Source organism: Halichondria panicea, chromosome 11 (assembly GCF_963675165.1).
Source record: "Halichondria panicea chromosome 11, odHalPani1.1, whole genome shotgun sequence".
NCBI lineage: Eukaryota > Metazoa > Porifera > Demospongiae > Suberitida > Halichondriidae > Halichondria > Halichondria panicea.
This window is the reverse complement of record NC_087387.1, coordinates 4,297,066-4,321,385: the sequence shown is the minus strand read 5'-3', so window position 1 is coordinate 4,321,385 and position 24,320 is coordinate 4,297,066. Positions and strand designations below refer to the sequence as shown.

The 24,320-nt window shown below is 40.8% G+C and overlaps 1 protein-coding gene across 14 annotated transcripts in view; it reads left to right on the top strand.

Moving 5' to 3' along the window:
- Positions 1–24,320, top strand: part of LOC135344345 (ankyrin repeat domain-containing protein 17-like) — a 137,483-nt gene that overhangs the window by 35,357 nt on the left and 77,806 nt on the right. For 11 of the 14 annotated variants that reach the window (XR_010397421.1, XM_064541531.1, XM_064541525.1 and 8 more), the window contains 15 exons: positions 734–832; positions 935–1,033; positions 3,388–3,489; positions 5,058–5,156; positions 7,786–7,887; positions 8,383–8,481; positions 13,718–13,816; positions 14,463–14,561; positions 14,693–14,791; positions 16,062–16,160; positions 16,215–16,313; positions 20,302–20,400; positions 20,763–20,861; positions 20,964–21,062; positions 22,543–22,641. Coding sequence is in view for 13 of the 14 variants with exons in the window: in XM_064541531.1 (XP_064397601.1) it covers positions 734–832; positions 935–1,033; positions 3,388–3,489; positions 5,058–5,156; positions 7,786–7,887; positions 8,383–8,481; positions 13,718–13,816; positions 14,463–14,561; positions 14,693–14,791; positions 16,062–16,160; positions 16,215–16,313; positions 20,302–20,400; positions 20,763–20,861; positions 20,964–21,062; positions 22,543–22,641 (1,491 nt within the window). In the remaining variant the exon portion in view is untranslated. The remainder of the gene's footprint in view (positions 1–733; positions 833–934; positions 1,034–3,387; positions 3,490–5,057; positions 5,157–7,785; positions 7,888–8,382; positions 8,482–13,717; positions 13,817–14,462; positions 14,562–14,692; positions 14,792–16,061; positions 16,161–16,214; positions 16,314–20,301; positions 20,401–20,762; positions 20,862–20,963; positions 21,063–22,542; positions 22,642–24,320) is intronic. The other 3 variants (XM_064541529.1, XM_064541534.1, XM_064541536.1) reach the window with 3 other exon arrangements.

The window sequence follows — 24,320 nt, the reverse complement described above, 5'->3', positions numbered from 1 at the left end:
CGGACAATTTAAAAGATGGATTTTAGCATGTCAGCACTCATGCATGCATGTTCAAAGGACCACTACGCATGCACGGATACATGCCTCCGCTTGATAATATATTATTGTCGATTTAGTGTGTCTTTCACTCTGTCTTTCTGTGTAATTACCGTGTAATTAGCTCTACACGCAACCTTTATTCTAGGTAGAGCTACACATTTGCAGCTGAGGTGATCCTTTTTACAGGTCTCTATTAAAAGTAGAATTGTAGTTTGTTGCTTTTTTATTGTGTGTAACTGAACACTCCTCTGCATGGTTTGTATACATCTATTTATGTCATGCAGCCGAGGGTTAGCACTTTAGTGCTCTAGTTAAATTAGCTAGGGCTATAATAAACGCCTCGTTATGTTTCGGGCATGGGCAGTATAAAAATTAATTATGATTGACTTGGGCCATGTGTATATAGTATTGATTTTCATGTGTGGCAGTTGTGCATGTGTTCTGGCTTTTCCTCCTCTCCTCGTTTTGTTCCGCCATGCATGGGGGTATATGTACCTCTTTCTTAGGCTATAGAGAGTTGGCAGTTCTTCGGTTATGTTGTGTGGGTGGGACATCTTTTTTTTTTGTAACAAAGGCGTCCCTCTTCCAGTAGGAGAGTGTGCCCTCTGAATTAGATTACGAATTTTTTTTCTTCAAATGTTTTCTGGTTGCATGTTCGTATATTCTCTCATGTACTATTGTCTTGATCTTATAGGGTGGACAGACTGCTCTCTGGACAGCCAGCTTCAATGGACACAAAGATGTCGCTCGCCATTTGATCACTGCTGGAGCCATTGTTGACCTACCAATGACGGTGGGTTCATATCCTACTCTGTATGTATGTACGTATAGAGTGAACACTGTCTGATAATATACGTATAGAGTTTAGATAACCTTGGTATACCCCTTCTCACAGAATGGTACCACTCCTCTCATGGTAGCTGCTCAAGAAGGCCATCTCAGTGTTGTGGAACTACTAGTTTCTATGGGGGCTCAAGTCAACAAGCAGAACAATGTGAGTTCATATCCCATTGACATGTACGTATAGAGTTTATGTACTACATTCCCACATGATGGTATATCACTCCCACACATAATGATACACTGCCATGGTATCTACGGTAGCAGCTAGCTAGGTAGAAGTGACTTTCTCATGGCATAGTTTGAGTTTGTGCAGAGCTTTTGATGACAAACTACCCGGCCATGTGTATATTAGCAGTCCGTCGGTTTGTTTGTTGGTGACTCATGAGCCTGCTCACCTGGCTTCCATATAGCACTGCGTTTACAGCATGGATAGCCTCCACACGATAATAATAATAAATAAGTTATTACTCTAATAGTGGCAGGTGGTCGTAGAAAAGTTAAGAAGCTTGAACTGGCTAGCTCTACACGCGACCTTTATTCGAGGTAGAGCTACACATTTGCAGCTAAGGTGATCCTTTACCGGTCTCTATTAAATCTTTATTGTGTGTAACTGAACACTCCTCTGCATGGTTTGTATACATCTATTTATGTCATACAGCCGAGGGTTAGCACTTTAGTGAAATTAGCTGGGGCTATAATAAACGCCTCAGTATGTTTCGGGCATGGGCAGTATATATGATCGACTTGGGCCATGTGTATATAGTATTGATTTTCATGTGTGGCAGTTGTGCATGTGTTCTGGCTTTTCCTCCTATCTTTGTTTTGTTCCGCCATGCATGGGGGTGTATGTACCTCTTTCTTAGGCTATAGAGAGTTGACGGTTCTTTGGTTATGTTGTGTGGGTGGGAAATATTTTTGTTGGTAACAAAGGCGTTCATCTTCCAGTAGGAGATTGTGCCCTCTGAATTAGATTATGAATTTCTTTATTTTCACATGTTTTCTGGTTGCATGTTCGTATGTTCCTCTCTTTCATGCACTATTGTCTTGATCTTCATTTAAGTTGGTATTGTCAAACTGTTATCGAATAATTTCGTCACATTGTTGCTTGACCCAGTCGCTTAATTTGTTCATTAAACTTGGGCCACTCTGACTCCTTGTAATTGAGATCATCGCATTAATGCTTTCAGTAGTGAACATTTCTGAGGTGAACCGTAATCCAACAGATTCTCGAACATCTTTGCGCATATTGTGGCACACAACAGAAGACTTGTAGCGAAGAAAAAACCGAGGTCCGCTTGAAGATGGGGCAAAAGGAGATTCAGATGAATTCTAATATTTTTCAAGACGGTCATGATATTGTGATGGAGTCGACTCGGCCTTCATATAGTATGTGCTGCCTTCATGTCTACCAAATAATTATGTCAGCCAAAAACTCGTTTGTTACTGTAGAAGGAATTCCATACTCCTTTAACACTTTTTGGATACATTCTTTTTACAATGAATAAAGCATCTTAGCTGTGTAACTGAGGGGATGGTCCATCATTTCCCATTCTTTGAGTTTCCCTGTGGTTATATGCAGCAAAGATATTTGTGTCTATTAGCAATCGCTAGTAGATTTATGTTACGTAGCTTTGACACATCCATCGAGGCATACCGCGGTGCCGTCATTATAATTATGCATGCATTTTGTCGGGATGATATTCTACTGTATAGCGTGAGGTAGTTAAGCAAGGTTAATCAATGTACCTCCCATGCTGCCCTGCCCACTATCATTACATAAAGACCTCGCCCATCTTATATGGGCATGTGCTCTCAGCTAGCTCACTGCCTCGTGCTGAGGTCTCTGCCTTTGCTATACCAGCTATCTGAGTAAAGCCTTTCCTGAAGTATCTCACCCTGGCTTCCACACTCTTCTCAACAACAGATGCCTAACACCCCTCGCCATGTATAGACCTGGCCTCCAAGACAACAGAAGAATAGGATTTATCACTACCTAAGCTACCTCACCTTGTCTCAAAAGTACTGAAAAGAACCGGCAAGCTTGTGGTATAGCTTGTCGCCAGTGCTAAGCTTATAGCTCTACTACGTACCAACTTGTCAATGTCCAAGCAGTGAGCCCACCCATTTTTCAGCCTTCCTGGTGTTTAGGGAGCCCCACCCATATGTCATGCCCTTGCGAACAAATATCTAGCTTCTTTTTGGCTGGGTAGATGTAGTACAGTACGCTCTCAAGGCAAGGGAGTTCATGAGGAATGCAGAGTTTATGGTAGTTAAACCACACCCAATTTCTATGATACAGACCCGGTATAAGTAAATGTAAAATATTATCTTATCCCCAAGAGCAATTGACCTCCATGGTTATACATAGACTTTTATTTTATTTGCAATGTAATCGTAAACCTCCAATTCTTTTGCCGATTTGCATAATTATGTTAATTGTGTATCGTTCACTCTGTCCCTCTGTATAATGTTCAACTATAACTAATACACTGCACTGGTTAACAGGAATTAGGTGATACTGCTCTCCTCTGGGCTAGTGATAAAGGACATACCAAGATAGTGCAGCAACTCATTGACAGTGGAGCAGATGTTAATGGACAAAATCAAGTAAGTGCTCCAAACACGTCCTTTATTTGTTTTGAACCCTTGTGAGCTCTATTTTGTAATTACATTACTGCATGTGCTATAATTATTACTGTAGTTCTAGCTACAGATTAGCCTCGATTCCAGGCCGCTCTTCGCTCGAAGAGAGGGCCTGGTATCGACTGTTTGCGCATGCGCCACCTATTACCCGGAAAGTGGGTAATTCGGATACCATTGTATATGCTCAGTAAAACAATGACGTCACAACGAACGGAAGTGGATTGAAGAAAGGGTTAACAAAAGACTCACAGCCTGCAACAGTGTGGATAACAATCCTCTGAACGGAGGGGAAGGCTGACAATAGCCTATATGGATAGGCCACGCCCATCTGACACTAACCTTGGTGAAAGTCGACTCTATCAGAAAGAAATTGCTGCTGTAACCAATACAGCTCTGTCTCTAGCTAGCTAGCTATATAGCTCTGTGTCTGACTTTTAATATGAAGAGTATTCTTCGTCTATATAGTAATTATGTTATTCAGGATATAATTCGGGAATGGAAAACATTACGGGAATATTATCCAATAATTTTGCGCATGCGCAAGCAGTCAGTAGCAGGCCTAATAATTAGGCCTTGTGAAGGAGGCTAGCTACAGATTAACGAACATCATGAAGCTCTGAATGGCTGTGACGAATAGATAATGATGAGAATCACTCTATGTAACAACAGCCCTACACTGTGAAAAAATAATGCTTTAGCTCAGTGCATTGACTGTTCTTAGGTAGTCTAGCGGATCAATGCTTGTACAGTAGACTCTCGCTATTGTGATTCTCTGAAATAATACGGCCACTCGCTACTGAGGCCAGTATACTGGTTGCCCCAAACTAGGTTTACAATGTAATTTTATACGTTTATTTATACGTTTATTACAGCCAGATATGACGTTTTGAGTGTGGTTTGGCAGATGAAATTGGATTACGTTTAAATAGAGAGCAGAATGATTCGTTATCCTCGAGACAGAACTGCAAAATTAGTCATTATAGATTCGAGGTACGGTCGGTTTTTAGCCGCGGCTATTTTCTGAAATACAGCCACCTCGCTATTCTAGCCAAACTGCACTGTCCCTATAGAGTGACTGGATTAACGAGAGTCTACTGCATATGCTTCATAAATCTTTTTGTACAGGTCGCTAAGGAAGATATCTCATGTGTCGTACTTAACTATTCATCATTTAAGTGATACTCTGACTTGACCACACCCACTATTTTCTTTTACATATGAAATGTAGATGTTATTCAAGTGTAAATGGCTCCGTTACTTCTTGTCTGGATTCTCCTCTTCCGGCTTTAGAGACATATCTTCACTTCGATTTAAGTTGCTGGCAACAAAAGTCATTTAGAGTGTACATGTAGGTACACGCATACTGGCTTCTCTAATAAGACCAGCGTCATAAAATCAGGTCATTGATAGTGTTGTTATTATGCCTCGGTGCGCATGCGCAAGCGGGGTATACGGTAGTGTGTGTGTGTAGACTGCTACAGCTGCTCAAGGATCAATGAAGTGTTATCTATATTTTTGCGTTCTTTTTTCAGAATGGTGTTAACCCTCTTATGATAGCTACTCTAGAAGGCCATCTCAGTGTTGTGGAACTACTTGTTTCTAAGGGAGCTCAACTCAACAGTCAAACTAAAGTGAGTATCATTATTTTGTTAATGGATGCATGCATTACAGTTACATTGTCAGAAATTTTGAGAATGTTAAGTTTTCGTCCCTTGGGCAATTTAAGAATGGATTTTAGCAAGTCAGCACCCATGCATGTTCAAAGGACCACCATGATTAGTACACATGCATGGATGCCTCCGCTTGATAATGTTATTGTCGATTTAGTTGTATTTCACTCTGTTTTTTTGCATTATATGGCATAATGCACTGGATTATATGCACTTGCACTGTGTGTAAATGCTGTAGATTTCGATATCCATTTGGGACTTATGCCTAGTTATAACTACAGTGCAACAACCAAAGAGAGTAGATTTTTTTGTTTTGGTACACATTTTTTACATTTTGTGGCATATCTTCTAAAGTAAAAGTGATATGATCTATTTGAGTGCAGGTACTGAAAGTTCAACTATTGGCGCTTCCATTGGACCACCACCTGTTACATCACATGACATCATCAGTATAAAATGGCTGTCTGAAGATGTGTACTTCCGAAAATATGTTAGGAATAGAAGTAGTATAGGATATACCACACCTAAGAGGAGGATATGCACCCATATATCCTCCGCTACCGTGGTTACTCCGAGGCGGAGCCGAGGGGTATGTAACCACGGTAGCGGAGGATATATAGGGTGCATATCCTCCGAGTAGGTGTGGCATATCTGACTTATACCACGTGACCGTAGCACTATAAAAGGACCTCCCCCTAGCAACAATTCAATCACGATGCAGACTGCAAAAAAGAACAAGACTATGCCCGATTTTGCAGCCGTCAAAGAGCTAGTTGAGCAACATTTTGACTCCTACAGATGCTCAAGAGCTTCCTTGGTCCAAGCGTTGACCATTCGACGTCCCTTACTGGAGTTGCAAGCTCTTCTTGGATAAAATGTATCTAAACCGCGCCCATGGACCCATAGAAGCTTAGCCATCTTGTTGGAGAGCACCTTCCGTGTTTCTGCCGTCGCTTTGAGTCTTAGTACCGTCAAGCATGGCTCTTTTCTCTTTGCTTACTTTCTTGAACAAATGAAAAAACTAAAAAACAACTTGAAAAACTGTGCATGCCTGGGGCTGTATGCTAATATTCTATATCCTACAGCTGTTGACCAATGAGATCAATTTGTGGTGACGTAAGTGTGGTATAAGCTTATTTGTTTGAGTTAAGATCTGAAATTTGTTGTGCATGTACCTGAGTATATTGCTCATCTTTTGAGCTTCAACGGAAGTCTGGGCTACTAGTAAGTTCTGAGAAATACTGCATTTTGTTGTTTTTTGGTGGCAAATATGTTAGGAATACAACTTTCAATTTTATTTTAGTTAAGGTCTGATTTTTAAGCAGCATGTACTACAATAGTGTACTTTTCATCTGTACTAACTTACAGGAGTTAGGCTAGCCTCTTTGCTAGAGCGGCCCATCTTGTCAAAAACAATGCTTTTTATGACTTTTGGGGCGATTTGGCTACGTAGTAAGCTCAATTACCACGCCCCTGTGACACAGAATGACCAACACCAACTGCATGTGTATTTGCAGGTAGACATCACATGACCTTTGGATGTAGCAAATAACAACAAGATGATTTGTGATGTCACAAATCAATGAATATCATTGCATACGTCAGCAAAAGTAGCAAAAACGGAGCAAAATCATCATTTTTGACAAGAAGGGCCGCTCTAGCAAAGAAGAGACTTGTTTAGCTCCTGTAAGTTAGTGCAAATGAATTTTACACTATTGTAGTACATCCTTCTCAAAAATCAGATTTTAACTGGCATAAAATCGAAAGTTGTATTCCTAACATATTTGCCACCAAAAAACAACAAAATACAGTATTTCTCAGAACTTACTAGTAGCCCAGACTTCCGTTGAAGCTCAAAAGATGAGCAATATACTCAGGTACATGCACAACAAATTTCAGATCTTAACTCAAACAAATAACTATTCCTAACATATTTTCGGAGGTACACATCTTCAGACAGCCATTTCATAGTGATGATGTCATATGATGTAACAGGTGGTGGTCCAATGGAAGCGCCAATAATTGAACTTTCAGTACCTGCACTCAAATAGATCATATCACTTTTACTTCAGAAGATATGCCACAAAATGTGAAAAAAAATAATATAAAAAAAAATCTACTCTCTTTGGTTGTTGCACTGTACTAGTGGGAAGAAAACCTAAAAATGTACTATGGAATTTTCAGCAAAACTAATGAATACACTAAATTCCTTCAAAACACATGTCTTTTATTACGATTTATGTGACCAGTCAGACGAGTTTAACGTCATTGGGCAACAAGTTAGTTATTGACTCGTGCAACATGCCATATATTGCACTCTGGCTGGGCAATAACTATAATACGTAGTGCATAGTAGCTTTATGTTATGTAGCTTTAATTGGTACCTCCACCGAGGCATCAGCACCTGCGGTGCTTTCATATAGATAGTTTTTGTTATTATCTCTAGCTAGATCTAACTATAGTTTGGCCATGCCCTCCCCAAACCTTTATATATAGTTTAGGTGGGCGCATTTTTGCAAAGGTACAGTATACATAATTGTATGAGCACTCGAATACTGCCCGTGATAATCTTGGCCAACTCCATTTTCAGAATGATGTCACTCCTCTAATGGTAGCTGCTTATAAAGGTCATCTCAGTGCTGTGGAACTACTGGTTTCTTTGGGGGCTGAAGTCAACCGTCAGAACAATGTGGTTTGTGCATTGTAGTTTAAAATAATTGCATGCATGGAGAAAATGTGATGTACAGCTATAATTATAAAACTGTTGACACGATGTTGTCTTAAGTTTGCCTCTTTAATTCAGTGACTATTCAAATTCAGTTGGTGTGTTACTATATTTATTTTAGCCTCGTTTTTAATTAATAGAATGAAAGAGAAAAATTGTCTTTCCTTCTGTTGGAAACAAGGCTGTATAATACACATCATTATATATTTTTATTTACCGCTTCCATGGCTGCAAGCCTATTCCCGATTTCATGGAGCAATCCCCATCAGCATGCCTTTCCAACTATGTAATCTACTGCTTTCAGCCAATCAGATATGCATGATGTAATGTGGCTAGTCTAAGCATTGCCTTGTGGTCACAGCTCAGTGAGTTCTGTCTGCCTTCACTCATTTGTAGTACTCGCAATTTCTTTGATGTATGTCATAGAAGTGACACAACATTTGATAATCCTTGTTTTTACAGAATGGTTTCACTCCTCTCATGGCAGCTGCTCAAAACGGCCATCTCAGTATTGTGGAACTACTGGTTTCTGAAGGGGCTCAAGTCAACAGTCAGGACAATGTGAGCAATTGGGTTATTACTTTGTGTAAATGTCACGAAATATGCTGACTATGCATATAATATTACTGTATACTATGTTGCGATAATAATGCGTTCTCCTGTTCTCCGCGTTCTCATAGTTCTCCTGTTCTCAGGGTTCTTCACGTTTTCCTGTTCTCCGCGTTCTCAGGGTTCTCATGGTTCTACGCATTCTCATGGTTCTCCGCGTTCTCATGGTTCTCCTGTTCTCTGCGTTCTCATTCTCTGCGTTCTCATGGTTCTCTTGTTCTCTGCGTTCTCATGGTTCTCCACGTTCTCATGGTTCTCCTGTTCTCATGGTTCTCATGGTTCTCCACGTTCTCATAATTCTCCGCGTTCTCATGGTTTTCCTATTCTCATGGTTCTCATGGTTCTCCGCATTCTCATGGTTCTCCGCGTTCTCATGGTTCCCCTGTTCTCTGCGTTCTCATGGTTCTCCTGTTCTCTGCGTTCTCATGGTTCTCCTGTTCTCTGTGTTCTTATGGTTCTCCTGTTCTCTGTTGGTTCTCCTGTTCTCATGGTTCTCTGCGTTCTCATGGTTCTCCTGTTCAGTTCTCTGCGTTCTCATAGTTCTCCGCGTTCTCATGGTTCTCCGCTGGTTCTCCGCGTTCTCCTGTTCTCATGGTTCTCCACGTTCTCATAATTCTCCGCGTTCTCATGGTTCTCCTGTTTTCATGGTTCTCTTGTTCATGGTTCTCATGGTTCTCCACGTTCTCATAGTTCTCCGCGTTCTCCTGTTCTCAGGGTTCTCATGGTTCTCCACGTTCTCATAATTCTCCGCGTTCTCATGGTTCTCAGGGTTCTCCACGTTCTCATGGTTCTCCTGTTCCCCGCGTTCTCATGGTTCTCCTGTTCCCTGCGTTCTCGTGTTCTCAGGGTTCTCCACGTTCTCAAGGTTCTCCTCGTTCTCATGATTCTTCTGTTCTCAGTGTTCTCATGGTTCTCCACGTTCTCATGGTTCTCCTGTTCTTAGGGTTCTCCTGTTCTCTGCGTTTTCATGGTTCTCGACGTTCTCATGGTTCTCCTGTTCTCAGGGTATTCTGTGTTCTTATGGTTCTTCTGTTCCCACAGTTTTCCTGTTCTTAGGGTTCTCCGTGTTCTCATGCTTCTCTGCATTCTCCGCATTCTCATGGTTCTCTTGTTCTCATGGTTCTCCGCGTTCTCATGGTTCTTCTGTTCTCCTGTTGTCACGGTTATCCTGTTCTCAGGGTTCTCTGTGTTCTCCTGTTCTCCGCATTCTCATGGTTCTTCGCGTTCTCATGTTCTTAGGATTCTCCGCTTTCTCCTGGTTCTCCACGTTCTCCGCGTTCTCTTGTTCTCCTGTTCTCACATTCTCATGGCTATCTGAGAATGAGGAGAACCCAGAGAACAATAAAACCGTGAAAACGCAGAGAACGTGGAGAACCCGGAAAACAGGAGAATGAGGAGAACCATGACTGTACATCAGATGTATGCGGAGAGTAACGTGACTTTCTGTATCTGTCACAAGCGTGCAAATGAGAACGCGGAGAACCATGAGAACGCGAAGAACAGGAGAACCATGAGAACACAGAGAATCGTGAGAACGAGGAGAACCATGAGAACGCAAAGAACAGGAAAACGCAGACAACAGGACAACAGGAGAACCCAGAGAACAAGAAAAACGCGGAGAACGTGGAGAACCCGGAAAACAGGAGAACCATGAGAACACAAAGAACAGGAGAACCATGAGAACACAGAGAACGTGGAGAACAAAAGAACTATGAGAACAAGGAGAACTAGGAGAACCGTGAGAACCATGAGAACCCTAAGAACAGGAGAACCCTGAGAACAGGAGAACCAGGAGAACAGGAGAACCAGGAGAACAGGAGAATCATTAGAACGCAGAGAACAGAAGAAACATGAGAACGCTGAGAACAGGAGAACCATGAGAACCATGAGAACAGGAGAACGTGGAGAACAGGAGAATGCATTATTATCGCAACATAGTATACATTAATATTATATGCATAGTCAGCATATTTCGTGACATTTACACAAAGTAATAACCAGCAATTGGATGTATAATAGAGCTCTTATCGTGTATACTGTATCACTTTAGGGCTGATATAGTTACCAACAAGGAAATCCTCTGCGTGCATGGTTGGTATAATGAAGGTTCTCCACTTCCGGTAGGGGGTTGTGAACTTTCTAATTGGTCCTATCCTATGCAAGTTATCGGTTATTACTTTGTGTTTGTTTCAGCTAGGTTGTATCATATAGATAGAAAGGGATTGTGAAAACGGTGGTGGCCTCGGAAATCATATAGGCCCATAACACACTGCCTGTGTCACACCAACCAAGCAAAGAGCTCTGCCTTAATATTCATAACAACAATAATTATTACTAGGGTGACGCAAGCGCCATTGGGCAAGCGACGCACCCAACTCTGCTGACCTGGAAGTCTAGGAAGAAATTGTTCAAATGACACCACATCTTGTGGCAGGTTGATGGCATATGGCCTGTGTACCGTATTACTAGAATGTTTTGCGAGTAAAAAACATATGCGAATTTTGCGAGGGTTGATCAATTCGCAACAATAAATCGCAAAACCTTAACTAGTAAATGCATACGATCCTTGCCCAATCGCAATAGTTAGATCGAAAAGAGTCTAGCTATAGATTAACGAACATCAGGGAGCTCTGAATGGCTGTGACGAATAGATAATGATGAGAATCACTCTATGTAACAACACAGCCCTACACTGTGAAAAATTAATGCTTTAGCTCAGTGCATTGACTGTTCTTAGGTATAGTCTAGTGGATCAATGCTTGTACAGTAGACTCTCGCTATTCCGGTTCTCTGAAATAATACGGCCACTCGCTATTCTATATACTGAGGCCAGTACTGGCTGCCCCAAACTAGGTTTACAATGTAATTTTATACGTTTATTTATATGTTTATTACAGCCAGATATGACGTTTTGAGTGTGGTTTGGCAGACAAAATTGGATTACGTTTAAATAGAGAGCAGAATGATTCGTTATCCTCGAGACAGAAATGCAAAATTAGTCATTAGATTCGAGATACGGTCGGTTTTTAGCTGCGGCTATTTTCTGAAATACAGCCATCTCGCTATTCTAGCCAAACTGCACTGTCCCTATAGAGTGACTGGATTAACGAGAGTCTACTGTATATGCTTCATAAATCTTCTTGTGGAGGTCGCTGAGGAAGATATCTCATGTGTTGTACTTAAACTATTCATCATTTTAAGTGATACTCTGACTTGACCACACCCACTATTTTCTTTTACCGATGAAATGTTATGTAGACACTACTAGATGTTATTCAAGTATAAATGGCTCCGCTACTTCTTGTCTGGATTCTCCTCTTCCGGCTTTAGAGACATATATCTTCACTTCGATTTAAGTTGCTGGCAACAAAAGTCATTTAGAGTGTACATATAGGTACACGCATACTGGCTTCTCTAATAAGACCAGCGTCATAAAATCGGGTCATTGATATTATGCCTCGGTGCGCATGCGCAAGCGATGTATACGGTAGTGTGTTTGTGTGTGTGTGTGTGTGTGTCTGTCTGTCTGTGTAGACTGCTACAGCTGCTCAAGGATCAATGAAGTGCAAGTAAGAGTTTATATATAGGCTTCTAGTCACGTTTTTTTGGATTTTAATTCGTGGATTTGCAAAATAATGCTTCGTTCTCGAGTTATGCCTAGTTTTGCTTACTTGGAATGCCATCCCATACAGAAATAAATAACTACCTTGTGGCAAAGTTGAAACAAGCAAGTCGTGGCAAGGTTGCAGCAACCTTGACAGAACCATGGCTTTGAAATTGTTTCAAGCTTGTTTCAAGGTTGTAACCAAGTGGTTTTAACCTGGTTATTAAGGTTGCAACAAGGTGGTTTCAACCTGGTTACTAACAGGGTTGCAACAAGGTAGTTTCAAGGTAGTTTCAACCTAGTGAAATCCATTAAGAGTGAGATAAAAAATAAATAACAGAACAAAGTATATAGTATTACAAAGTATAATATTAAGCAAACTATAATTATTATAGTCTCTTCGAGTATCGATTAATGATGAGAGATTGATTGAGTTCCAAACAGTATACACCACTACGCTGCCTTCTTATGGCACGGCGACATGGTGCACATGCATTTGTTGTTTACTGCATCGATTAACCAGTGCTGCATGGTTTACTACACAGCTTTCTCTGCGTGCTGGCGGCCTATAATTATACTTGTTGCCCAGTGAGTGGGCAGATCAAAGCAATCCAGTGCTCAGTATATGGCATGTTGCATCACTGCCATGGCTACCATATATTGCACTGCATTATATGGCATAATGCACTGGATTATATGCACTTGCACTGTGTGTAAATGCAGTAGATTTCTTTAAGAGATATCCATTTGGGACTTATGGTATGGCCCACCATCCCACCCAATACTCAGTTGGTCCCTTTTATATATAGGCTACTACCTTTACAACTACTAGTGGGAAGAAAACCTAAAAAATTTGCTATGGAATTCAGCAAAACTAATGAATACACTAAATTCCTTCAAAACACATGTCTTTAATTACGATTTATATGACCAGTCAGACGAGTTTAACGTCATTGGGCAACAAGTTAGTTATTGCAGGCGCCCTCGTGCAACATGCCATATATTGCACTGGATGACATAATGCCCTCGGGGCCTGCGGCCCTCGGGCATTATATTGCTCCAGTGCAATAATTATATGGCATGTTGCACTCTGGCTGGGCAATAACTAATACATAATTATAAGTGTCATAATTATAGAACCATATCTATCACTATTTATTTATGCTTCGTGATGAGCAAGAGGGGTGGACGTATAGAGGTATAGAGGATGATGATTTGTACAAAATCTTAGAGACATACATTCGTGTTGCCCTGGCTTTACTCGACGCTGTTTACTTCAACATGGGAAGAAAATCCAGACTGGGAACGGTTGAGGAGACAAATGATTGTCTTACTGTCAGTATAACAGTCCTGCTAGACTTCATTTCCATGCTATAATTATGTGACCCAGGACACTAGACAATCTTAGCTATATTATAGGTGCTATTGGTACATAGCCATCAAAAACCGGTTGAAAAAAGAGGTGAAAAAAGCACTATGTACCGCTAGCTCTTTCTCAACAATCTAGAAAAAATTTTGGGAATTTACACATAATACCCATCATTAGCTATACCCAGTTATCTATATCTTACGTCCTTTTTTCAGGGTGGTTTCACTCCTCTTATGATAGCTTCTCAAGAAGGCTATCTCAGTGTTGTAGAACTACTGCTGTCTAAGGGAGCTCAACATAACAGTCAAAATAAAGTGAGTATAATTTGTTGATTGTATAGGGTTTCATCTAATGGGGGGGGGGGAGCTTATATGTAGGAGGAGAGAGGGAGAGGGAGAGAGAGAGAGAGGGGTAGACATGGTCTTTTGCTACATATAGCTTTGCTAGAGGATGATTAATTGGTCATCATCTGGTCTTACTACAAATATATCCATTGCTTTTGTATTAATTAGTGTTTTCTAGTGTTCTATAATTTCAAACCAGCATACCAAGTTACATTGAGTTGCCTGCATGTCAATGCACATTGCTAGGAGTACACCGCTAATATAGGCACCGCTAATAGGCACCAACGACAAGCAATATAGGGGGTGTGGTGGGCGTAGCCTCAAATTTGTCAAGCTTTTCCCCCCCCCAAACTTGAAATCCTAGATGAAACCTTGAGTGCATTGCAGTTAATTCACGATTACATTGTCAGAAATTTGAGAATGTTAAGTTTTCGTCCCTTGGGCAATTTAAAGAAATAGATTTTAGCAAGTCAAAGGACCACCATGATTAATACACATGCACGGATGCCTCCGCTTGATAATGTTATTATCGATTTAGTCTTATTTTTGTGTCTTTCACTCTGTCTTTCCGTATAATTATCAACTGAACATTTATTTGTACTGCACTGGTTAACAGCAAGGTTCTACTGCTCTCCACTCGGCTAGTGGTAAAGGACATCTCAAGATAGTGCAGCAACTCATTGACAGTGGAGCAGGTGTTAATATACAGACACAGGTAGGCTGTTATTTCAACATAATGATGTGCCAATAACATAAATAGATGAGACACTCATTCAACAACACTGCCTGTGTGTTAGATACACAATTTTGTTTTTTGTAAAACAATCCTACCCACTCAAACATTAGGATGGAATGACTGCTCTCTTGGTAGCCAGCTTCTATGGACACAAAGATGTCGCTCAACATTTGATGACTGCTGGAGCCATTGTTGACCTACCAAACACGGTGGGTTGATTTGTTATTTACTTATAAAATTTTTACGTCCTTTTTAGAGTGTAGGTACGTGCATACCGGCTTCTTTAAACCAGTGTCATAAAATCTGGTCATTGAATTCCTTTATTACCCGAGGCGCTTGAGCGGCCATGGGTATAGTAGTCCGTTGATTTGTTTGTTTGCTTGTTTGTGTGTGACATGTGAGCTAGTCTATACTCATTCACTTGGCTGCCATAGCACTGCATGCGTTTACAGCATGGATAGCCTCCACACAATGTTAGTTTCAATTGTGGCAAATTTCGATATTAAAACTTCGTTGTCGTATAAAAGCGAGCAAAAGCTAAAAATCTAAGAAGCTTGAAGACGCGACCTTTACTCGAGGTGCAATGAGATCTACAATTTGCAGCTGAAGTAATCCTTTAACGGTCTCTATCAAAAGTAGAATTGTAGTTTGTTGCTTCTACACTCCTCTGGTTTTATTTATTCATGTCAACAGCCGAGGGTTAGCACTTCAGTGCTCTAGTTGAGAACTGAGTATAGGTGTCGTAATTATGTTCACCATTAGACAATACTGCAGTGCCTGCAAACAACTATTGTCACACGCTGCATAATTATGCATGACTGTGTTGCTTAATTTTGTAGGGATGATAATTATACCGTGCATATACTGTATTTACTTGATTAAACGCCCGGGCGTTTATTTCAGATCAAAGTCTTTAGAGGGGGCGTTTAAACGAGGAGGGCGTTTATTGTTATGTCTACTCCAAAACTCTTGCACAGCAGCATTTATTGTGCTCTTTTCTTGGGCTGCTGTCTCAGCTTAAATCTATTTCTCAGCTTAAATTTAAGTGTCATAGGAGTGCCCTCTGTGTCGGTATCTCTCTCTCTGCCGTCGATGCATCATAAGAAGTATTATTATTCTATGCTGCCATGCTTGCAACTGGGGTTCCATGTGCTATTTCAGCTCCACCCACAGTGCCACGCCCCATATATGGGCGTTTATTGACAAAGACAGAGCTTTTACCCTGGGCTTTTAAACGAGATGGGCGTTTATTCAAGGATGGCGTTTAATCAAGTAAATACGGTATACGTAGCACGATTTTTTCGGGGTTTTTGTGTGTAAGTGTCTCTAAAAGCGTAAATTTGCGCTATTTGGTCATGCATGCAATGATGTCCCGTCTATCCGTTAGCTAAGTATTTCGTGGAGGATTGCTAATTAACCCTCGAAAACAGCAGAAGTGTTCGCTCTCTCATGCATGTACAGTATATTACTTATTAATAGGACGGAGAGACTGCTCTCTGGGCAGCCAGCTTCAATGGACACAAAGATGTCGCTCACCATTTGATCACTGCTAGAGCCATTGTTGACCTACCAGACACAGTGGGTTGATTCCTATATTATACGCATTATCTATATTGTACGCTCTTTTTTCAGAACGGTACTAACCCTCTTATGATAGCTTCTCAAGTAGGCCATCTCAGTGTTGTGGAACTACTGGTTTCTAAGGGATCTCAACTCAACAGTCAAAATAAAGTGAGTATAATTTGTTAGTGCGTGCATTGCAGTTCAACAATTACATTGTCAGAAATTTTGGGAATGTTAAGTTTTCGTCCCTCGGGCAATTTAAAAGATGGATTTTAGCATGTCAGCACTCATGCATGCATGTTCAAAGGACCACTACGCATGCACGGATGCATGCCTCCGCTTGATAATATTATTGTCGATTTAATGTGTCTTTCACTCTGTCTTTCTGTGTAATTACTGTGTAATTAGCTCTACACGCGACCTTTATTCTAGGTAGAGCTACACATTTGCAGCTGAGGGGATCCTTTACCGGTCTCTATTAAAAGTAGAATTGTAGTTTGTTGCTTCTTTATTGTGTGTAACTGAACACTCCTCTGCATGGTTTCTATACATCTATTTATGTCATGCAGCCGAGGGTTAGCACTTTAGTGCTCTAGTTAAATTAACTGGGGCTATAATAAACGCCTCGATATGTTTCGGGCATGGGCAGTATAATATTATGATTGACTTGGGCCATGTGTATATAGTATTGATTTTCATTTGTGGCAGTTGTGCATGTGTTCTGGCTTTTCCTCCTCTCCTTGTTTTGTTCCGCCATGCATGGGGGTATATGTACCTCTTTCTTAGGCTATAGAGAGTTGGCAGTTCTTCGGTTATGTTGTGTGGGTGGGACATCTTTTTTTTTTGTAACAAAGGCGTCCCTCTTCCAGTAGGAGAGTGTGCCCTCTGAATTAGATTACGAATTTTTTTTCTTCAAATGTTTTCTGGTTGCATGTTCGTATATTCTCTCATGTACTATTGTCTTGATCTTTGGTGTCAAACGTTACAGTGTGAGTGGTGATTAGGTCATAATTATTACGGGTACTTCGTAGATTTTCTTAATACAGACAGTTACCCCAAAATGCAGTAAAAATGTAAACATATCCTAATTATCTTTATCATTCTATACATCATGTTTAGCACATACATACATGTATACATAAACATTATAATAGTAGCAGAAAGTAATACTGATAATTATGCCTGGTGCGTTGCAAAACTTGTTCATAGTGTTGCTTTGTATAGTTAGCTCTGCATGCACAAGAACGCTAGCTGCAAAAGTGGGGAAAGAGCTGCAAGGCTGCACTGTTTTATGAGAGCATGCGCAGCAATTAATCATAGTCATTAACTTTTGTCAATCTTTTCACACCATTCCCTAGTTGTATATTAATAGATACCATAACTTCTTCGAAATAATGCGTGTTTTGTAGTGGACTACTGGGGGATTAAGGTGAGCCCAACACATTTGATATGGTTTGTTGGGTTCCGATTGCAGTAGAAGACTGTGGTGTGTCTGTGAGGAGGACCCCGAGATGGTTCCTCTAATAGGTGCAGTACTAAAAGCTGATCTTCAAAGTGCAACTCGGGTGTTTTCTTATCTAATCGTTTTCTACTTCTTTTTCCAACACCACATTTTCGTCCCCGCCCAGAAGGCAAGCCAACCAATGAAAGGAAGTGATATTGGGTTGCTTGGATGATCCATTATACCACTCTAGGAATCACCATTCAGGGTTGCTACTGCCAATGCATGAGAGCAAATTTATTCCAGATGATTTCCAGTTTAGTCAGCTAGAATCACATGTGTATTGCTCATTGTGTCCCATGTTTACCATAATTACGTGGGACAACAGAAGAATAAGATTTATCACTACCTAAGCTACCTCACCTTGTCTCAAAAGCATTGAAAAGAAATGGCAAGCTTGTGGTATAGCTTGTCGCCAGTGCAAAGCTTATAGCTCTACTACGAACCAACTTGTCAATGTCCAAACAGTGAGCCCCACCCATTTTTCAGCCTTCCTGGTGTTTAGGGAGCCCCACCCATCTAGCTGTCATGCCCTTGCCAACAACTGTCTAGCTTCTTTTTGGCTGGGTAGATCTAATATAAAGTACATGCACCCTCAAGGCAAGGGAGTTCATGAGGAATGCAGAGTTTATGGTAGTTAAACCACACCCAGTGAAGATTTCTGAGGTTGACCGTAATCCAACAGATACTCGAACATCTTTGTGCATATTCTGGCACACAACAGAAGACTTGTAGCGAAGAAAAAACCGAGGTCCATCTTGAAGACGGGGTAAAAGGAGATTCACATGAATTCCAAATTGGCTTACATTGTTCAAGACGGTCATGATATTGAGATGGAGTCGACTCAGCCTTCATATAGTATGTGCTGCTTTCATGTCTACCAATAATTATGTCAGCTAAAAACTCGTTTGTACTGTAGAAGGAATTCTATACTCCCTTAACTTTTTGGATACATGCTTTTTACAACGTATAAAGCATCTTAACTGTGTAGCTGAGGGGATGGTCCATCATTTCCCATTCTTTGAATTTCCCTGTGGTTTTATGCAGCAAAGATATTTGTGTGTATTAGCAATCGCTAGTAGATTTATGTTATGTAGCTTTGACACATCCATCAAGGCATCAGCACCCGCGGTGCCGTCATTATAATTATGCATGCATGTGTCTCTTTTTGTTGGGATGAAATTCTACGTAAAGCGTGAGGTAGTTAATAATCGATGTACCTCCCATGCTGCCCTGCCTACTATCATTACATAAAGACCTCACCCATCTTATATGGGCATGTGCTCTCAGCTAGCTTACTACCTGGTGCTGAGGTCTCTGCCTTTGCTATACCAGCTATCTGAGTAAAGCCTTTCCTGAAGTATATCTCACCCTGGCTTCCACACTCTTCTCAACAACAACAAAAATTAGACGTAACACAAAGACTCCTCGCCATGTATAGACTTGGCTTCCAAGCCACTTCGAGCAACACCACCTCCAAACTGACACATGCAGTGAGTCTAAATATGGCCCCCAGCTTGCTATGCCCCTGCCCCTACATGGACCGGCATACGATATTTGCTTTTGTGACTCGTGATCCTTTACCAATTTCTACGTGAGTCAATAACTTTAGCTCAATAAAGATATGAATAGCGACAAAACTAGCGATAAGGAGGATCCTCAAAAAGAGGGAAAGGAGGATTGCTAGACCCAGAGAAAGATACAGGGCACACAGGAGCAGGTAACTGACTCCAACGGTTCTGCAGGTGTTTGCCTAACATAAATAAATGTTGTGTAGAAAGTGCACAAGCCAGCAGAAAGTGGCCAAATGTTCATTACGCTTACGGAGACTCTAGAGGCCACACAGGCACGCTTGAAGCAATACATGCAGGCATAGGCATATACGGAGTGAATCCCGACATGCCTCTATTCGAACAATCTACTATTCAATCCAAGATGCTGTTTATATCTGCAGTCGTGCCAATAATGTCAATCTATGGATTACCACTTGGACAATATGAATATGCAGGCCATGTCATCAACCTGCCACAAGATGTGGTGTCATTTGCACAATATCTTTCAGCAGAGTTGGATGCGTTGCTTGCCCCATGGCGCTTGCGTCACCCTAGTTTTTTTAACCAGTGGGGTTGCATTCCTCTAGTTAATTAAAGGGGATGCCTAACCCTATAATAACAGTCATCAGTCATGGTCTGGCTCACCCTCCAAGGAGCGTTGCGGTAATGGGTATATATGTTGTTTTTACGTGTAGCTAGCAAGGGTATAGCATCATTATGTTTCTTTGAGTACCGAGATTAATGATGTTTTCAGTGCCTATAATAATTATTATAAACTGTATAATATACGAATAATATACAACTATTTAAATAATATACAAACTATTTGTTACATGCTGCATGTGTAGCGAAAAATCTCGCGAGTGCACATTTTCGCTATTTACCCATAGCGTGGCTTTTAATATTCGTGTTTCTATGCCAAGAAACCACACCCACCAATAGCTTGCATGCCAGTGCGTAGGAGTTTATCCCCAGTTTTAATTTAGTTAACTGCTCTGCCTGCCCTCAAAAAACGCGAAATGTTGCACCTCTTTATATAGGGTATTAGTTTGTCTCTCCATATAATTGCCAACTATAACTAGTACACTGCACTGATTAACAGAAAGGTGCTACTGCTCTCCACTTGGCTAGTCATGAAGGACATCTCAAGATAGTGCAGCAACTCATTGACAGTGGAGCAGATGTTCATGTACAAGAACAAGTAAGTGCTCTAGACACTTTTGTACTGATGCAGCAACTATTAATTTTAGACTTTGTACTGTTGGCATCCTTTTTAGCATCAACCATAGGTCAATTATTTCTCACTCTTTGAAGAATTTCCCTGTGATTAACAGCAGTAAAATATACCTGTGTGTGTTAGCGATAGCTAGTAGCTTTATGTTATGTATAGCTTTGATACATCGGTGCTTTCATTATAATTATAATATAGCTATTCTTTTTCATACTAGGCACGATTTGTTTCATTTCAGTACCTACAAATTGTTGGTTACACACTGAATGTCTGTCAGTTATTAATTTTGTCGATATGTGATGTTAAAACGTGACTTTACGTACTATTAATAGGATGGACGGGCTGCTCTCTTAGAAGCCAGCTTTAATGGACACAAAGATGTCGCTCGCCATTTGATCACTGCTGGAGCCATTGTTGACCTACCAATGACGGTGGGTTCATATCCTACTCTGTATGTATGTACGTATAGAGTGAACACTGTCTGATAATATACGTATAGAGTTTAGATAACCTTGGTATACCCCTTCTCACAGAATGGTACCACTCCTCTCATGGTAGCTGCTCAAGAAGGCCATCTCAGTGTTGTGGAACTACTAGTTTCTATGGGGGCTCAAGTCAACAAGCAGAACAATGTGAGTTCATATCCCATTGACATGTACGTATAGAGTTTATGTACTACATTCCCACATGATGGTATATCACTCCCACACATAATGATACACTGCCATGGTATCTACGGTAGCAGCTAGCTAGGTAGAAGTGACGTGCTTGTCTGGCCTCTGGAGTCTCTGTAATGAACAATAATGCTGGCTTCATTTAATAATGTTTGGGTGACTCTAATGGCATCTATTTCTGCCTGTCGAGTTTCTACAACAAGCAAATACTTATGGTAGCAGAACCCTCTGACTTGGTTACCTTCACTTCTTCTTTCTCTGCGTCTAGCAAGTCTACTTTCCCTTTTTTCAGCTGTTCTTGGGATCTTGCGTGTCACTCTCGCTCCCTCCTTCTTGCTAATCTTTCTTGTTTCGTTGTCGCTAGACTATTCTCTTCTATCGACTCACGTAGAAATTGGTAAGGATCACCAGTCCCAAAAGCAAATATCGTATGACGGTCCATGCTGGTCTGCCAGTCCACGACATACATACATGCACCACCCGGACCACATGCATGACTAACTAAGGGACTCGCTTCGCTCGCCCCAATAATAATGAGTTCTTTACGAAGCTACTTAGATACGGTATACAACAGTCTAAGCACAAACATTTCCTAGGAGGGCATGCCCCCAGACCCCCCCCTAGATGGCCGTACATGGATAATAGCCTCGCTCCCCCATTTTTCTGAAATGTTGATTTTGCCCTCCCCTGTCAATTTGTTCTGTATGAAGGCCTGCCTCCTGCCTAGTGTATCAGAAGAGTATCAGACAGTCTGCACCGCTGTAGCAGAAGAAAAGTGTGACAATCGTTTTGAGGTCAAAATGACTTACGAGAGTCTTCAGGCTTAAAATGGTTATGGCACCGTGCAGTGTATTATACTATACATTTGCTATACTTTGCTCAAAGCACGCACTCCCAACACTAATGCCATTAAAATAATATGACTGCTAAATGAACATTGACAACTTCCTGACCCTCGGCCTTAATGCAAAAGAGCGAAAAAGTGATACAGAACATCAAAGCATCAGAAAACATGAACATTAAGAGACTGATAAACACTGCATTGTATTATTAATAATTATTACGTATAGAGTGGTGGTATTTGTTGAGAGGTAGTACATCAAAAAGGGATGTCAGTGCTTTCTACAAGCCATAACAGGTCTGGTCCCAAGTCCTTTAAGTGCCATATCTTCCATCACACAAGACAGAGAAAAATACCTGTGTTCCACTTTCTAATACCGGCCTATAACCTGTGTCTTAGAGCACCTCAAACTACATTACCATATAATTATATACAGTAAGAGCAAGAGATGTACTGGACTTTAGACAAACATTCCATCGTGCTGCCACTACTTCACTGCATTATGAGCTGGGAAATACACTTTGTTCCATGCAGTTATAATTAATTGTGTGAAATGATGCTGTAATGATCATATACGTATATACGTTCTATAAATAGGCCGGAGAGACAGCTTTCTGGGCAGCCAGCTTCAAAGGACGGACAGATGTTGCTCACCATTTGATCACTGCTGGAGCCATTGTTGACCTACCAAACACGGTGGGTTCATATCAGCTGTATGACATAATTATAGAAAGTGTCACTGGAACACTGTCTGATCATCCTGGTACCCCTTTTTCAGGATGGTGTCACTGACTTCTCTCATGTAGCTTACACATTTTACGTAATATATATGTACATGTCCCATACATCCAGAAAGCTAGCTAACATGTAATTAGTTATTGCCCAGCCAGAGTGCAATATATGGCATGTTGCACGAGGGCGCCGGCAATAACTAACTTGTTGCCCAATGACGTTAAACTCGTCTGACTGGTCATATAAATCGTAATAAAAGACATGTGTTTTGAAGGAATTTAGTGTATTCATTAGTTTTGCTGAATTCCATAGTAAATTTTTTAGGTTTTCTTCCCACTAGTAGTTGTAAAGGTAGTAGCCTATAAAAGGGACCAACTGAGTATTGGGTGGGATGTTGGGGCATAAGTCCCAAACGGATATTTCTGAAAGAAATTTACACACAGTGCAAGTGCATATAATGCAGTGCAATATATGGTAGCCATGGCAGTGATGCAACATGCCATATACTGAGCACTGGATTGCTTTGATCCGCCCACTCACTGGGCAACAAAGATCTTTATTATTCATGTGAACAGCCGAGGGTTAGCACTTCAGTGCTCTAGTTATAGCCTCTTTTTCAAACTATAGACAGATGGTTTTAAAACCATCTGTCAACTAGTGTTCAAGCTGGCGCTGTGCTAATGCCTCTCGCCATGTTTTTGCTTTTGCTCAAAAGTATTAGAGTGTTATATTAGTTTCTATAATGAATTTTATATTAAAGTTAGCTTACCTATATAAAGTCACTGAGAAGAAAAGACTTATTTACATGCATCTATTGTTGTTATTTATTGTATTATGTGGCTTACCAGGACCTCAAGAAAGAAGAAAATTGATTCTTCCAGGATCTGTAGTTCAGTGTATATAATATCAGACCTGTGTACATGCATATTGTTATCTATATTGTTATATGGTAGTGTTTTGTGGCTTACCAGGCCCTCAAGACAAAGATGATTCTGCCAGGAGGATCTGGATCTGGATCTTGGTTTCTCACACGTGGGGAATGAGCGCGCATGCGCATTACATCCACAGGAATAATAAAGGGTGTGTCCAAACAGATCAATGGCTACTGCTAGCTAGCTGTTTTAACAGATATTTTCTGAGTCTTGTAGCTAACAAAAAGCTAGCGCTTTAGTGCAAGGCTAACTCATATGTTGAATAGAAAGTATGTGCGGACAGATGATGCTATGAAAGATTCTGAAGAGACTGCAACAGCCTTCAATGTGAGTCAAACTAGCCATAACTCGAGAAAGAAGCTTTAGTTTGCTAATCCACGAATCAAAATCCAAGAGAACGTGGCTAGAAGCCTATACAAGCTGTTAGTTTTCGTCGCATTGCAACCGTTGAGCAGTTACAGCTGGAACAGACACACAGACACACAGATACACAGACACACACACAGTCAGCTTTACCGTATCCCTCGTGCGGCTACGCCTCGAGGCATAATGACTCTCTTGAGTTTGTCTTTGCTTCAGGGGATACATTGTATATAATTATACGCAGTATGGACAGACTGCTATATGGTATAGCACGAAATTTTTGAAGTTTTCGTGAAAGTGCCTCTAAAAGCGTTTCATTGAATAAATTTCACACCATTTGATCAAATG